The sequence below is a fragment of the Lissotriton helveticus genome, chromosome 8 (genome assembly GCF_964261635.1).
Source record: "Lissotriton helveticus chromosome 8, aLisHel1.1, whole genome shotgun sequence".
NCBI classification, from domain to species: domain Eukaryota; kingdom Metazoa; phylum Chordata; class Amphibia; order Caudata; family Salamandridae; genus Lissotriton; species Lissotriton helveticus.
The window spans coordinates 1,660,760,012-1,660,778,110 of NC_136069.1; the positions used below are offsets into that span (position 1 = coordinate 1,660,760,012).

At 49.6% G+C, this 18,099-nt stretch overlaps 1 protein-coding gene across 1 annotated transcript; it reads right to left on the reverse strand.

Annotated features, from left to right (window-relative positions):
- Positions 1-15,862: 15,862 nt before the first annotated feature.
- Positions 15,863-17,404, reverse strand: LOC144774078 (uncharacterized). Its single transcript, XM_078659105.1, has one exon. The coding sequence runs from the start codon at positions 17,402-17,404 to the stop codon at positions 16,385-16,387; it is 1,020 nt and encodes a 339-aa protein (XP_078515231.1). The 3' UTR covers positions 15,863-16,384.
- Positions 17,405-18,099: the final 695 nt, after the last annotated feature.

Here is an 18,099-nt window from a genome sequence, read left to right on the forward strand (position 1 = left end):
TACAACTCAGGAACCTGCTCAATTTTGGTAGAGCAAGACATCTTCTTTTATGCACAGTTTCAACCCATTACAAATGCACACCCATTGCGGCAAATTCTGACCAATAGAAACACATTTCTATACATTATCACATTCCAAAAAGCTCACTTTACATTGTACAAACCCACAAGTTAATTATTAGGGTTGTCCTAAATTCGATTACCAAAAGCCGGACAAACCCATAATTGAAAGCACTACCCATGTAATGAAAAGACATAAAGAAAAGAGCAATTCAGATATAGTGTAGGATAAGATATGTGCAGGAAAGTAAAGACTAACGATATCCTGAACAATGATTGGATTCCCAGATTACTATCAGCTAACGAAACTAGCTTCGAGGAAGGGTCAGTTTCAGGTGAAAGGGGTCAGCATCTTGCAGTTCATTCGCAAGTCGAAAAGGCCCACGTTAATATGTACATGAACAACGAGGCCCATGCAACTTCGTTCGTTCGTTTACTACCACGGCCTACGTGAGGGCAACACAAAATGGCGTTTCGAGCAACGTAAAACAAAATGGAGTCCAGTCCGGAAAACCACGGAACCTCAGAAGGCGGAGATCGCTCTCCACCGACCTGAAGTAGGAGTCAGGAATCGGAAAGGGGCAATTTTGGAGGGCATATAGGAAGCGTGGGAGTGCCAACATTTTGAAGAGGGCTGCTCTACCTGCGAGGGACAACGGTAGGGATCGCCAATGTGCCACATCGTTGTGTAGTCTGCGCAATGGGGCAAGTAGATTCCGGTCGTGAAAGAGGACGGGATTCGAAGTAACAAAAATGTCTAAATACCTGAAGCCCTCCCGAGCCACCGATATAGAGAATCCACGGGGCAGCGAGGGGGGGGGGCTGTGTAACATGTACAGAGCCGATTTAGCCCAATTGATAGAGTAACCTGAGTACTTCCCGAAGTTAGTCAAGACGTGGAACAGACTATTGATAGAAGATTTGGGGGAAGCTACGTAGATCAGGATATCATCTGCATAGAGGGAAATCTTGTCGGTCACTTCGTTGTTCCAACGGAGGCCTATGATGGAGGCGTCGGTGCGGATCCATTGGGCAAGAGGCTCTTGGGTCAAGGCAAATAACAGCGGCGACAAGGGGCATCCCTGACGGGTCCCTCTGTGGAGTTTAAATCTTCTGGACGTATGATTATTGACTCGGACTTGGCCCAGGAGGTCCGTGTATAGAAGACGCACCCATTGGACAAATTTAGGCCCAAAGCCAAATCGAAGAAGGACCTCAAATAGATAGGACCATTCTGTTGAGTCAAACACCATAGTGGCATTGAGGGACAAGATAGCAGCGTCCTCCTGGATATATGGTTGTCTACTCAGGACATTGTTGACCCGGCGCAGGTTTAGGGCCGTGTTTCGCCCCGTTAGAAATCCCGATTGGTCGGCGTGTATTAAAGAGGGAAGTATATCAAGGAGACGGTTGGCCAGTAATTTCGCCAGAACCTTGGCTTCTGTACTAATCAGGGAGATCGGTCTATAGGAGCTGCATTCGTTGGGTGGTTTATTTGGTTTAAGAATAACGACCACAGATGCCAGCCGCTGATCAAGTGGAAGGGAGCCAATGTCTCGTCCTTCCTCGAACATCTGTTGTAGGTGGGGGACGATTCCTGGGGACACAGCTTTTAAGAATTCAATCGGGACCCCGTTGGGACCCATGGCTTTACCTGAATTGATGGAAAAGATCGCCGACGTGAGCTCGTCCGCTGTAATGTCAGCGTCGAGCACGTCCCGATCTGTCTCTGAGAGCGCTGGTAGTCGCATCTCCGCAAGGAGTTGCCTAGATTCTTCCGAGGTATAAATCGCCCGGCAGTATAGATGTGTGCCAGGTGGTCTGCGAAAGTCTCCGCCACCTCCTGCGGGTCAGAAGTCACCGATCCATCTGGATGTGTGATAGAGGAAACCCATCTCGCCCCCTGTTCGCGACGCTCCAGCCAGGCCAGCATTTTCCCGGCTCGGTCCCCGTGTTCATATATTCGATGGCGCGTGCTGAGCAGCCGAGCCTGCGCCTTTTCTTGCGCTAGAGCCCGATAGTTAAGCTGTACCGCGCGGAGTCGGCAGGCCGACTCCGTCGAGGGAGACGCGTTGTGTGCCAACTCCAACCGGAGATGGTCCGATTCGGCTTGCAGGATCTGCTCATTATGTTGCCAGAGGTTACCTAGTTTGAGCGATAGTGATCTGCCCTTAATGAGCGCCAGATACGCCTCCCATAGAGTTATCGCTGATTGAACCGAGCTTACGTTTTCAGTAAAATAGAAGTCAGTATGTGCAATCAAGTCCTCTTTGATATCTGGAACTTGCAAGATCCAGGGGTTAATGATTATGGGGCCGCGAGTGGTTTGATGATAGTATGTCAGTTCTACGCTGATGGGAGAGTGGTCGGAGATACCACGGAAGACCCTTGGGGTGGTTAAAGAATCCAATATCTGCTGTCGGGCAAAATAAATAATCGATACGGGACATACTGTTGTGTGCATTAGAGTGGTGTGTGAAGTAGGGGAGAGTGGGGTGGTGGGATCTCCATATATCTTCTAGACCCATGGCATGAGCAAATTCAGAAAGGTCCGTGCAGGATTTATGCGAGCGGCGTGTAGGTTTTCTGTCGAGGTGGTCGTCCATTGTCATGTTGAAGTCGCCCCCTATGAGGAGTGTGCCCATAGGAACGGTCGCCAGGCGAATCCCTAATTCCTGGAGGGAGTCCCGGCACAGAGTCGGCGGGAGGTATACAGATATAAGATTCAAGGGACGCCCCTCCCAAGAGGTCTCGACCGACGCAAATCGGCCCAGAGGGTCAGCCCAAGTCTTTATGTCCGTAAGTGCCAGGGTTTTTCGAGCCAGGATCCCAACGCCGCGAGACCCAGACGAGAAACCTGCATGTACCAGCAGTCTATATCCCCCTCTTTGGAGTGCCTGGCATGTGTTGCCCACCAAATGCGTCTTTTGTAGTAACACTAAGTCGAGAGAATGGCGTTGTAGGTATTGAAGGACTATGCCACGTTTTATTTTATGTCCTAGCCCATTAACATTCCACGACATGATGGTAAGGGACCTGGACGGGGTCTGTGGATTAACGGTGGATGTCATGGTGGAGGTACATATGTGGTAAAAGAGGTAGGATGTTTCGTCTCAAGTGAGTGTGAGCAGTAGGGGCAAGAGGCGTCTGGACCCTCGGGGGCCGCGAAGTCGCTAATTGTGGAGGGAAAGTGTGCCACGTCATCGCTAAATCTGGCATAGAACCTGGACTGTTGCAAGAAAGGACTTTGCTAAGGACAAAAATTACAAAAAACAAAAACAAGAACAAACCCTCCCCCCCCCCCAACTCCATCCCAACCCACCCTGCCCCCCTGCCCACGGACTTAGAACTATCTACTCCCCAGCTAGGCAGAGTGCCTGTCGCCCTCCCAAACATGAAAGGGGTACTTGGTGAACCGTGGGGGCCCTCGCCATAGAGCATCATATTATAACAAATAATCAATAACATTTCGTAACCAACCTATGTACTTTGATATGGCATAAAGGAACATAACATACGGTTTGGATGAGCGTCTCGTCCCGTGGAAACAACAGGACCACTTATAGAATCTAGGAGCGAGAGTCCTGAGGCATTGTCCACAATATTACCGTCCCAATCAGGCCCAAGGCAGTCCGAAGCATTGTTTATCGCAGAGGCCGTTGTCCAATTGCCCTGTATGGATAGTCTCACTGATCTGGTTCTCCCTCCGGTGGGCCCCCTCCTCGATCCAGCACCATCCCGGTTGTTGTTCGGTTTTCCGGCTTGGCCCCAACCCTCCAGCCATTCCCAGGCCATCTCCGGAGACTCGAAGAACCAAGCCTTGCCTTCCGCTTCCACGCGGAGTTTCGCAGGGAAGAGCATGGAGTATTTAATGTCTTTATCAGGCATGGCTTTTTTTACCTCAAGGAAGCTACGTCGTCGTGCCTGCACCTTTACTGTGAAGTCCGGGAAGAACGTGATATGTGCATCATCCATGCGTAGAGGTCCTCCCGTGTGAGCTGTCTGGAGGATGGAATCCCTGTCGTGAAAATTGAAGACTCTGGCTATAATGGGGCGCGGGGGAACCCCTGGCTTTGGGCGGCCCCCGGGGACATGGTGGGCCCGTTCGATGGAGAAGTATGTGGAGAGTCGTTTAGGTTTAAGATGTTTTTGGACAAGGTCTTCAACGAAGAGGTCCGCCGCCTGCCCCTCCATTCGTTCCGGAACTCCTAGGATGTGAATGTTGTTGCATCTTGATCTACCTTCGTAGTCATCCAGGAGTTCTCCCATGAGGAGCTGCCGTTTTTCCATCTGGGCCATCTGTTGTTGAAGAGTTGACACGTTGTCAATAAGGGCGGTGGTTTTTACCTCCACATCTTTGACCTTAGAATCCATTTTGCGGAGGTCTGCACGCAGGAGGGTAACTTCAATGTTAACGGAGTCTATGCGTGTTTCCAGGGATGTGCGTACGCCAGCGATAGCCTCCATTACGTCTTCAAGCGTGAGGGGTTTCGTCGCAGGGGAGGATGGTGTACCTGGTTGGTCCCCCTCAGAAGGATGGTTCTTGCTTTCTCCTTTGGATGTCCAGGTGAATTTAGTGATTTGTTTCTGGGTGGTGAGTCGGTTACTCCTATTGCCTGCCATCACGATGTGCGGTCCACGAGCGCGCGTCCAAGTCCCGCAAGGCGACTGGTTTCAGACCCGGCCAGGGGGTCAGTGGGGTGCAGCAATATAGACAGCGTCTGTGGCCGTTGGAGTCACACACACGACCTGGCGCGCGTATCCTGCAGGGGGAGGCACGGTCAGCGTCGCTATCACCGGCACACAGGAGCCATGTGGATTCTCTTCAGGCAACAGTCTTCTTTTCCCACCGTCCGCAACTGGGCAAGGCGGGCTTAGCAAGCTTCGGTTTAGGTCCAAAATCTGTATATGGGGGCTCTCAGGCAAACCACCACACAGTCCAGGAGGGCCACAGTCGCGGACCAGTGGCCACTCAGTGCACCCCAGGTAGCAGGCAAATGTCTAATTAGGGTCTGGTGCTCTGTCCCATCGGAGCTTGTCTAGGAGAGTGGAGCGGACCCTAGCGTATCATCGGCCCGTGGTCTCTCTCGTATGGGCCCAGATGTAGTCCTTGCGACGTAATATCCACCAAGGCCTATATGTCGGTGTCGGGGGCACCGGAGGGGGGCCTCTTGTTTAGCTAGAGGGGCAGCGGGTATTTCTCGCCGAGGGCGGGGGAAGAGAGGTCCGCAGTAAGGCGTTTGGAGCGAGTCCCGGCGGTAGGCCAAGAAGCCGGGGACTCGCGTATGCACTGTGGCCGGCGGTGGGGGCGAGTCAAGTCTCCAAGCCCCGGGCCGTTGCCGCTCGGCGTAGGGCAGGTGGGAGTTGCCCCGAATACAGCCAGGGGCCCCCCGAAGCCCCAACAGCACTCAGGGCTCGCGGCTCACTCCGGCGGGCCGGGCAAAGCGGAGAGTTCTAGGCCCCTTGGTAGATCAGAAGCTGGGCCGCCATCTTCCTACGTGCCGGCGTGGGCTCCGAGATGGGAGCGATCTCTAGGATGGTACGGTGAAGGAGCCTGGAAGTGCGCTCGTCGTCGGGTCGGTTCCTTCTTTGACCCCTTAGGTGGTCGTAGGGGTCCATATCACAGCAGTCGGAGTGATTTTAGGGCGGATTTACTGGCGAGGGCTGAGGAGCCGGTCTAAAACGCGGCCATTCCTCACGACTGCAAGCCACGCCCCGAGCATCGACATTTTAACCATAGAAATCCGTCCTATCAGTGATAGGTGGAGCAAAGACCACTTTTCTAGTAATGTTTTCCCTTTCACAAGTGTGCTATTAATAATTCAATGTAAATAATTGCCCGAAATCATTTGTGACATGAATACCCAAAAATCTAACTGGATGCTATGAACGTAATTGAATGGAAGCAGGAATATCAGAAGGCCCCAAATTAAATATAAGAATTTCATTTTTTGTTTGATTCACTTTATATCCCCCAACCTGCGTAAATTTCTGTTTTTTTATCAAGTGCATTCTGCATATTAGATCGCCCTGCCTCAAGATATAAAATAATATCATCTGCGAGTGCCCAATTTCAACTAGTCTTCAATTCATTTCTCTCTTTCCTGGAGCATGGACGAAGTACTGATTTCTTCTTTTTAATTAGTGTTCTTCGCTGGTCATAACCACAACTACCCTAAGCCACTCTCCAAACGCCACCACCAACTTAAGCACCACCTCTCCCTATCCTATTATTAACACCCTACCCTGACCACTATACCCTAACCAACACCACCCTCACCCTAACCACCACCCTAATCACTACTCACACCCTAACAACCACAACCCTAAACACCACCAACAACTAAACCCCCTAGCTAACCACTGCCACCACGCAAAGCACAACTCTAATCATGCTACCACCCTCACCAGCACACCCTGACACCACAGTAGCCTACCACAACCACTCTTACACCACCACCCTAACTACCAACATGACCACCCTCACCAGCATGCCACCTTCCTCCATTGTCCTTATTGTTACTTGTTCCCCTGTGCATCTTCCCACATCAGTATGTTTATCACCACCACCCTACCAATGTCTTTCCCCCTACCACCTCTAACCCAAAGCGACTGCCACCACCCACACCCAAACACCACACCCACACCCTACTACCACCACCATCATAACCACCACCACTCTTCCCTAACCACCACCAACACTCTTACCACCCCACCACCTTAACCACCAACACCCTATGATAACCTACCTAATTACCACCACCTAACCTCCACCTGCACCATCCTACCACCACAACCACCCTTCCACCACCACCCTAAATAATAACACCACCACACTGACCAGCCTGCCACCATCCTATCAATATCACCTTACCTCTAACACAAGCACCCTACTACCACCCTAACCACACTCACCCTGCCCACCACCATTCAAACCATAAACACTACAATAGGCACCACCATGGCACTATCCAGCCTACCACCACCTTACCACCAGCACGCCCACCACCCTACCATCCAAATGGAACTGAGCATGGGAAATCTAGTTGACTCACTGCAGCTCTATCTGAATCCTGTATTCCTCTGGAAGGCATCATGTACAGAATCCGCAAGCAACATCACGTGGTTTAAGTCTCCTGTCCTTTTGAGTGCTGATGCCTCATAGAAAGATGTCTATTGGCAACCCACATAAACCACCACACCCCCACCCAATCAATAACAACCACCACCACCCTAAACAAAACCACCCTACACTGCCCACTACCTCCACCCTATCCTAAGCATTGCTCCCCTCCACTAACCACCACCCTAACCACTACAACCAACATCACCACCCTAATCATTTCACCCTCACTCTACTACTACTAATACTACCCACCACGACCACCCTAACCACCAGCATCCTACCTACCAACACCCCTACCACAACCAGTCTAACCACCACCCCCTCCCACCACTCTAACCACCACCACCAACCCAAATACAACCACCCACCCACCACCCCCTTAACCCCCACCCTAACCAACACCACCACCACCCCACCCTAATCTAACCACCATCACCTGACCCCTCCCACCACCATATAACCAAAACCAGCCTAACCACCGTCCTAACCACAAGTACCTAATCCACCATCACTCCCACCACCCCACACCACGTTAACCCCCACCCTAACCATCACCACCAACCTAACCACCACTACCACCACACAAACCATCACCACCCTAACTTCCACCATCCAAACCACAACCATTCTAACCAGCCCATTCTCACCACCCTACCATGACCCTATTTGTAACACCACCATTCTGCTACAAACAACTCCCTGCCACCACCCTAACCACCACCCTAACTACAACCACCACCACTGTAACCTTCACCACCCTACCCTAACCCTACCCCTACCACCCTACCCTAACCACTAACACCTTCCCTTAATCACCTCCACCGTGCGCCAAGCACACTATCCTATGCCACCACCCTAGCCATCACCACTCTTTTCACCACTACCCCCTCACCCTACCACCACTACCCTACCACTGCCATCCTAACCACCAACCCACCCTAACTACCACCCTTACCTCCCCTAGCAACTATCCCCACCCAAACCAGCACCCTTACCACCGCCCCTCATAACCACAAACCTAACCACTATGACTAACCGAACCACCACCACCCTTACCCATCTTACTATCACCACCTCGCATCCCTCAACATTTGCAATACCACCACCCTAACTTCCCTACCCTTACCAGGGTACCCTTTCACTAAACACAGCTCTCAATTCATGTAGAAGCTGGGAGGGGTATTGTTTACTGTTGGAAAACAGGAACCGTTCCCCCCAATTTTTGCCTCATTTGAAACCCCTGGATGTGGGTTTTCTGATTCTGGGAGTGCCCGGGCTCTGCCCGGGAAGGCACAGGGCCTGTATTATTTATGAAATTTCTCACTGTTATGTTGAAAACACACAATTGCATTAGGGTGCACTATGTTTTAGGATACACCTATATTTGGCATGACCTACCCTACAAGTCCCTGGTAGATATTAGGGCAGGGGGATTACAACTACCTATAAGTCCCTAGTATATAATAGGGCACGGCAGTTTAGAGATCAGCAGACTATGTTGCAGTTACATGTGTGCACTGTTGAGAGCCTGAGGTCATTTTAAACGCAGCCCTGTGTTGCAGCACTGGATTTAAATATAATGCGTTCCCAAACTCGACATTAGTGGTAGGGGCATTCAAAAAGTGATAATCTACAATAGTGTTACATATTTGGTACCCCCAGGGCCTCCCCTAGGTGTCCTGGGGGGGGGGGGTGTCATGTAATTATAGGATGGGTCATTATAAAATATATTTTATTTGCCCTGGGGATAGAGAAATTACACATTTCTCTTCCCTCATTGTAGCAAAGTGCATCCCAAATAGACTTTGGTGCTGGGAGCACTGTGGAATGAAGGTCTACACTATTTGTACATATTCGGGACCCTCAAGGTCTCCCCAAGGTGTCCCAATTTTACGCCACTCCACACAATGCCACACAATTCCACTCCCCACAATTCCACCCCACTTCGCTCCACATCACACAATCCCACTCCATTATACTCCATGCCACAAAATTCCACTCCATGCTACACAATGCCAAAGAATTCCTGTTCAAGCCACTCCACACAATGCCATTCCACTCCACACAATGCCTCCCAATCGCACTCCACTCCACCCCAACACTGCCACTCAACATAATTCCACTCCATTTCACCCCACTGCAATCCCCTCCATTCTACTCTGTGCAACACATTTCCACTCCATGCCACACACTGCCATACAATTCTACTCCAATCCACATAGTGCCACACAATTCAACTCCACTTCGACCCACACAATTATGCATTACTATACTGCACTCCACTACACACAATTACATTGCAATCCATTCCACATCACACCACACAATGCCACATGATTCTATCCCACTCCATGCCACACCACACATTACTCCACTCCATACAATGCCACACCCTCCACAAAATGCCATACAATTCCACTTGACTTCACTCCACACCACACAATTCCACTCCACTCTACCTAGCTCCCCACAATGTCGCGCAATTCCAGTTGACTCTTCACCATTTAATACAATGCCACCCAATTCCACTCCACTCAACTCAACAACACACGGGGTCTGATTCACAAAGATATACTTACACTTTTGTGTACCTTTACGTTTGGGAGGATGGGGCGGAGAACTCTGCACAATTTTCCACTCCAACTGTGGAGTCTCCGCACTCGAAAACTTCTGTTAAAATGCAGTTTTGTGAATTCCAAAATAAACGTAAACTTACACAAAAGTGCAAGTTTACCTTTGTGAATCAGGTCCACAATTCCACTCAACTTTACCACATGACACAATTCAACACAACTCTACTCCCTTGCATTCCACTCCAAACAATGCCATTCATTTACAGTAAACTCAATGCAACACAGTGCCACTCTACTCAATTCCACAAAATTCCTCACCTAGCAACACAGTGCCTTTCAAATCTATCCAAACTCCTCTCCATTCCACTTAAATAAGCACAATCACACACAATTCCACTCCACGCCGCACAATGCTATAAAAGTCTACGTCTCTCCACTTTGTGCTACAGAATGATATACAATTCCACTCTACTCCACACAGTGCCTCACAATTCCACTCCACTACCCCACACACCACACAATGGAAACACAATTCCACTCCATCCCACTCCACGCCACACAATTCTCATCCATTGCACACATCATAATGTCACACAACCACATAGTTCCACTCCACTCTATCCACACAATTCCACTCTACACCACAAAAGCTTAATCCACTCCAAATAATGCTGCAGAGTTCCACTCCACTCAACTCCATGACACACTGGGTCTGATATTCACAAAGGTAAACCTCACTTTTGTGTATGTTTACATTTGATTTGGAATTCACAAACTCTCTTTTAATAGTATGTTTACAAGTGTGAAGGCTCCGCAGTCAGGGGGGTTGGGGGGGGTGTTGCAGAGAACACTGCACATAAAAAGATATGACATGCCTGTCTTTTTATGTGCAGTTTTCCACCGACTGCAAAATCTCCATACTCGTAAATGTATTATAAAAATGCAATTTTGTGAACTCCAAAATAAATGTAAACTTACACAAAAGTCTAGATTTGCCTTTGTGGATCAGGCCCACAATTTCCCTCAATTCCACCCCAACACACAATTGCACTGCACATATTTATTCAATTTTTTGTTCTATGGGGTGAAACAGGAGAGCACTCCTGTCCAATGAGGTGCAAGGCAACATCTCAGAGCATGACCACTTCCTCCAAAGTGCAGCATATTCTTCTTCCAGAAAGCACTATTTCTCCAAAATTCATCATGGATGAAAATCCCAGCAGAGCATAAAGAGATAACTAAACTAACTCTCAGTATGGCTTATTTCCATAGCTCTCCACCAACTAACAACTACAAATTCCTACATATCTGGTATGGGGTAGATTGACCTGACATTCCCTGCCTGTCCTAGTCCTCCTTTGAAGCTTCATGCTTTACGACCCCTCTGCCCTGCTCTGGCATATCTGTGTAGCAGAGACCTCTCCACCAGATAGCCTCTCCCTGGGACACTTCATCAAAGCAATGTGCAAATCCTGTTAACTCTAACTAATGAGGGAGTACTACAGAAAGGCTGAATTTTGGCTTACAGAAAAGAAAGTCTTATAACTTCTATTCTGCAAACACAATTCCACTCCATCCCACTCCTTTCCGAGCTACACAATTCCAGTCCATTCCACATCACACAATGACACACAATTCTTTTCCACTCAATGCCACACAATTCCACAAATCCACACAATTCCACTCCACACAACTGTACTCCACTCCACACAATGCCACACAATTCCACTCCTCACACTGCCACACAATTCCACCCCACTTCTCTCCACACCACATAATCCCACTCCATTCCAACTAATTCCCCACAATGTCACACATTCCTACGCCAAAACACTTTACTCCATTCCTTAAAAAGCCACACAATTTCATTCCATTCATCTCCACCACACACTGTGTCTGATTCATAAAGGTAAACCTACACTTTTGTGTGATTTAACGTTAATTTTAGAATTCACAAGCTCTGTTTTAATAGTAAGTTCACAAGTGGGGAAGCTCCACATTTGAGGGCTTAGAGCTCCTAACACAAAAAGATACCACATGTGTACCTTTGTGAATCAGTCCCATAATTTCACTATACTCCAAAACAACACATAATTCAACACAACTCCACGCCACACGATATCAGATAATTCCTCTGCATTCTACAAAACACAGTGCCAGAGTTCCACTCTAGTCAATTCTACAAAATGCCACATAATTCCATGGCTAGCCTCACAGTGCCACTCAAATCCATTTAAACTCCACTCCACTCAACTAAACACAACGACAAACAACTCCACACCACGTCACACAATGCAATATAATTGCACATCACTTCACTCAGCACCACCCAATGATATACAATTACACTCTACTCCACACAATTCCACTCCACTCTGCTCCACGGCACTCCCATACACTCCACACCATGCAACACAATTTCAATCCACCCCACTCCACTCCAAGCCACTATTCCAGTCCATTCCACATCACACACTCCTACAACAATTATTCTCCACCCCTGCCACATAATTCCACTCCACTCCACGTAATTCCACACAGCTCTACTCCCTGCTGCACAATTCCACTGCACTCCATGCCCTGCAATGCTACAGAGTTCCACTCCACTCTACACAATGCCACAAAATGACACACAGTTCCTCTCCACTCCAGTTCACTCCACACCATACAGTGCCACATAATTATACTCTACTCCTCACACTGCCACACAGTTCCACGCCACTCTACTCCACACAATACAACTCCACGCCACACAATTCCACTGCACTCCGCTCTACTCCACACAACGGCACTTAATTCACCTCCACTACACTTCACACCAAGTCCAGCAACCACTCCCCTCCACTGCTCTCAATGCCACACAAATCTACTCCACTCCAATGCACTCCATCCCACACAATTCCATTTCAGGACACACTGTTACACTTAACTCGATTCCTCATCACACCACACAATCCATGCCATAAAATGCTCACAATTTCAACTCAACACAATACCACACATTTCCATTCTACACTACACAACTTTACTCCACCCCACACAATGCTGCTCCCCTCCCCACAATTCCATTCCACTTCACTCCAAGCCACACAATTCCTCTACATTCTCATCCACTCCCCACGTTGCACAATTCCACTCCACTCCACGCAATGCCACACAATTTTGTTCCACACCACTCAGCTTCAATCTGTGCCACACAATTCCACTGCTCGGCATACATTTACACTCCACTCCATTCTACACCATGCTACACAATTCTACTCCACTCCATGCCATAAAATGCTGAACATTTCTACACCACTGCTCACAATGCCACACATTTTCACTCCAGTCTGTATCACACAAATCCGCTCCACACAGTTCTACTCCACTTCACACAAAGGCACACAATTGCACTCCACTCCATGCCACACAATTCCACTCCATGCCACATAACGCCCAACAATGTCACACAATTCCACTTTACTTCTCTCTACTCCATTCCTTAAAATGCCACACAATTCCACTCCACTCAACTCCACGACAGTGTCTGTTTCACAATGGTAAATTACTTACACTTTTGTGCAAATTTACCTTTGTTTTGTAATTCAGAATGCGAAGGCTCTGCAGCAAGGGGGTTAACTCTGCATATAAGAAGATACGACATGATTATCATTTTATGTACATAGTTGCTGCCCCGACTGTGGAGCCTCAACCCTCATCAACATACCATTAAAACGCAGTTGGATGAAATCCAAATAAATTGTAGACTTACACAAAAGTGTACGTTCACCTTTGTGAATCAGGCCCACAATTCCACTCATATCCACCACAACACATAAATCCACTCTATTCCACTCCACACAATGCCAGACATTTCCTCTGCACCCCATGCAACACAGTACCACACAATTCCACTCTACCTAATTCCAGTTTGCCACACAATTCCATGCCTAGCCGCACAGTGCCACTTTAAAATATCCAAACTCCACTCAACTAAACACAATTTCACAAAACTCCTCCCGACTTTGCCACACAATTTCAGTCCAAGTCACTGCACTCCACGGCCCACAATTCCCCTCCACTCCAAACTACACAATTAAACTCCAGGACCCACAATTGTACTCCAGGACACACAATTACACTCCACTCCTCATTGCACCATGTAATGGCACACCATTCTACTCAATTCCATGCCATAAAAAGCTAACAACTTCCACTCCACACAATGCCACACATTTCTACTCCACACCACACAACTTTACTCCACACCACAGAATGCCAAACAATTCCACTCTCCTCCGCACAATGCCAGACAATTCCACTGAACTTCACGCCATCCCACACAATTCCACTTCACTTCCTACAATGTCACACAATTCCACTCCACGCCAATGAAACACAATTCTACTCCACACCATGCCACAAAATTCCACTCCACTTTACACCATGTAATGCCACACAATTATACTCTGCTCCATGCAATAAAATGCTAAAGATTGCCACTCCACTCTACTTCACACAATGCCACACAAATCCACTCCACTCTACCCCACCCCATGCCACACAATTCCACATCATGACACACAATTCCACTTCACTTTACACCATGTAATGCCACACAATTCTACTCTACTCCATGCAATAGAATGCTAAAAATGTCCACTCCACTTCACACAATGCAACACAAATCTACTCCACTCTACCCCACCCCATGCCACACAATTACACTCCGTACCACAAAATCCCATTCCATGCCACGCAATTCCACTCCACACATGTTGCCACACAATTTCCCTCAACTCCACACCACACAATGCTGCACAATTCCATTGCACTGCATGCCACAATTACGCTCCACCCCACACAACCCATGACACACAATACCAAGCTACTGCACTCCATGCAATGCGACTACATGACACACAAATCCACTCCACGCCACTTTCTTCCACACAATTCCACTCCATGCCCCACCATTTCACTCCACTCAACACAATGCCTCTCCATTCCATACAATGCCACTTCACCCACTCAAGGCCAGTTTACCTCTACTCCACTCCACAACAAACAAGGTAATTTCACTCCATGCCTCACATGCCACTCTGCACCATTCAATGCCACTCCTCTCCATGACACTCAAAGCCACTCCACTCGATGTCACACAATACCACTCCACACAATACAATGTCACTCCTCACCATGCTGCGCCACAACTATTGGTCTTGCCAATGCTTGTTTCTTTTACGCTGAGCACTCCCTGGGAGTACATGTGTTTTCCAGCTGTCTCCTTCATGTCTTTCTCTTGGCCCCTCCACCGGGCTCCATGTGACTCTTGCCCGTGTGCTTCTCCCCTAGGCTGCTCCCTGCCCTTTTGTGCTTCTCCCGCGTTGCTTTTTCCCCAGTGTGCTGCTCCCTGTGCCACACTGCGCTTTCTCTCACCCATGTGCTTTTGACCCCGTCCTCTGTGATCCTTCCGCCCACCTGTGCCCTCTGTGTTGTGTTGCCACCCCCGCTCTCTTTGTTGCTTACATGCCATACTTATAGTATTTTTTATGCTTTGGCGCTAACTTTTTTTATTTATCAACCCAAATTAAATCAGTAAATAAATGGAAAAAAGTTCCCCTTTTTTTGGCGCATGTATGCGTGGTGCACACGCCAACAAAATAACACACCCACTGCACTTGCAATGCAACCCTTTGTTTTGTTTTCTCTTTAGTCTTGCAGCACAGCATCGATTTGCCAATGCTTGTTTTGAATGACCCTTGCTAAAAATCCTCGGATTTTACAAGGGGTTCTGCAGACAAACTTGTGAAAATTCCAATATTTTACGATATGAGACGTTTCTGCCAGAATTGAGTAAGTGCACTTTAGAAAAGGTGTGATGCGTCCTCTGGGCTTCGTTGGAGATTGGGAGGACGGAGAATCGACCGCTAAGATCACAGTACACAACTGACCACACACAACACACATACATGCATGAGCACACACACACACACACACAACCTCTAACCCCCAGCCGCGCAAGCTACGGGCAGCAGACCCTCAAGTTAGTAAATAAACTTTTATTGTTTCTAGTTATTTCAAACCATAACAATTTAGCACTGACATTTACAGTGATTAAAAATCAGTCATTTCACAGTTGAACATTGTGTGTATTCCTTGAAGAATTGGAATGTATTATGGGGACCCTTCAGGACGCCCTGTAAACTCTGCGACTTTTAGGAATCCTATTCCGAGGCACAAAGACCGATAGATTGTTGCACAAACAGCATTCAAAAGTCTTAAAAAGAAAAAAACAAGTATTTTGTGTGCGAGAAGCCGACACCTGTACCATAGAATGTACACCTTAGTTGGGGGTGGGGTGCAGAGAATTATGAGGTACCCGGTTCCTTCCTCCTTCCCCGATTCCTTCCTCCTTCCCCGATCCCAGGCTGTCTTTGTGTTCAGTTAACTCTGGGCACTGCTCGCACTGCTGTCCACACCCAGGTTAATGCTTTGCTGATCAGTCAGAGTCCTTCGGTGACTGTGGGAGGGGATACGGTCACACGGGGTCCCTGAGTAGATGGTTGTCATGGTAGCAGAGATGCTGACTGTGGTCCAGGGTTTGTCTCTGGTCGTGATGGGAAGTTGCAATGGTGACATCACTACCGCGCCCGCTGCTCTTGGATGAGGCGCTGCGCCTCTTTCTTGGACACATACATGTCCTGGGGGTGCCGCAGGATGCGGTTGCTGTCTCCCCTCCTGGCACAGGCCTCCACGTTGTCCAGGAGGTCCCGCCGGCCCAGGTAGAGGCCGCGGCGGCCCGGCAGGTGGAAGGCGAAGGCCGCGTTGTTCCACAGCCAGCGGTCGTGGGTCTGCGTGGGTCCACCCTGGGATTGCACCCATGGCTTCTTCTCCAGGGCGCCCCCGGAGAGCTGCCAGGTGAAGCGGTCGCTCAGGGACTCGGGGCTCCAGGTGATGACGCCGGGGCGTCCGAAGGGCCCCTGGGGGTCCAGGGTGGGCAGGTGGTCGAAGTCCCGGCAGTCGGGGCTGTGGATGAGGATCCAGTGGACCACCTCCAGAGTGTAGGCCTCGGTGCCCAGCGCCCTCAGCACAGGCCGCTTCCCTCCACACAGCTGACGGCGGTAGGCCGTCAGCAGCTCCTTGGCGCGGAAGGAGAACTGGAAGTTGCCGTAGCGGGACTGGGGGCTGAGCGCGGGGGAGTTGGCCATCATGTCCCGCAGCTGCCAGGTCTTTTTCTGGGAGAGACCCCCCATGCTGGCCCGCACCTCCGGGCCCACAGCCCCGGCGAACTTCTTCAGGCGCCTCCTCTTCAGGTTCTCCAGGTCCGGGGGCGGCAGGTGCACCCCCCAGCAGGACACCCGCAGGAGCCGGGGCTCCCCGTTCAGCAGGAAGGGCCTGTCCCAGCCGCGGATGTGCTCTTCCTCCAGGATGTCCATGAACCGGTCCCGGACGGTGACATGTTTCAGCCGCACCACCTGCAGCGGCTTCGTCTCCAGGCGCCGGCACATCTGGATGATGGGGGTTGGGCGGGGGCAGCCGGACCCCCGCTTCTTAAACTCATCCAGGACTTGGTCGAGCTCCAGGAACTCCCCCTCGCGGAACAGGGACCTGCTCCGCGGCCTCTGGGGGTAGAGGGGGTCGTCACCCTGCAGGGGCATCATTGTGCCGTGGTCCCGGGGTCGCGCGCTCTGGTGAGAGGAAGCTCTTTCCTTGTCGGCGCTGCGTCTCTGCGCTCTGGCCTCTCGCCGGTTCTGTGATTCCAATGCTTCTCCGGCCCTGTCCCCTCGCCGCGGTTCTCTCTGGTTGAGTGCCTCATCTCAAATTCTTCTGCATTTTATCTCGTCTCCCTCCCCTCTCATGCCTTGCTCCCATTGGCCAGTATCACTGCCCGTGGCCTTGTAACTCAAGCCCTTATCACCGCCCCCAGCCCTGAACGAGGGGTGCAGAACCCCGCACCCACCCCAAAAGAAGAAAAAACAAGCATTGAAAATGCAAATAGGTCTCGCAATAACGCGAGTCTGAACTATTAGCATTGTAAATGATTATGCCCTTTATTTTTGCGTTCTGGTTTTTGGAACATAAATAAAAGGCTTTGCCATTTACAAGGCCAATAGCTTAAATTTGCGTTAAAACGAGACCTATTGCATTGCAATGGTGGTGGTGCTGCTGAGTTTTCTCTGAATCTGCACCCACAATCTGCACCCACAATCTGCACCCACAATGTGTGAGTGGCGTTGCGTGTGTTAGTGGCATTGCGCGTGTGAGTGGCGTTGCGCGTGTGAGTGGCGTTGCGTGTGTGAGTGGCGTTGCGTGTGTGAGTGGTGTTGCGTGGGTGAGTGGTGTTGCGTGAGTGAGT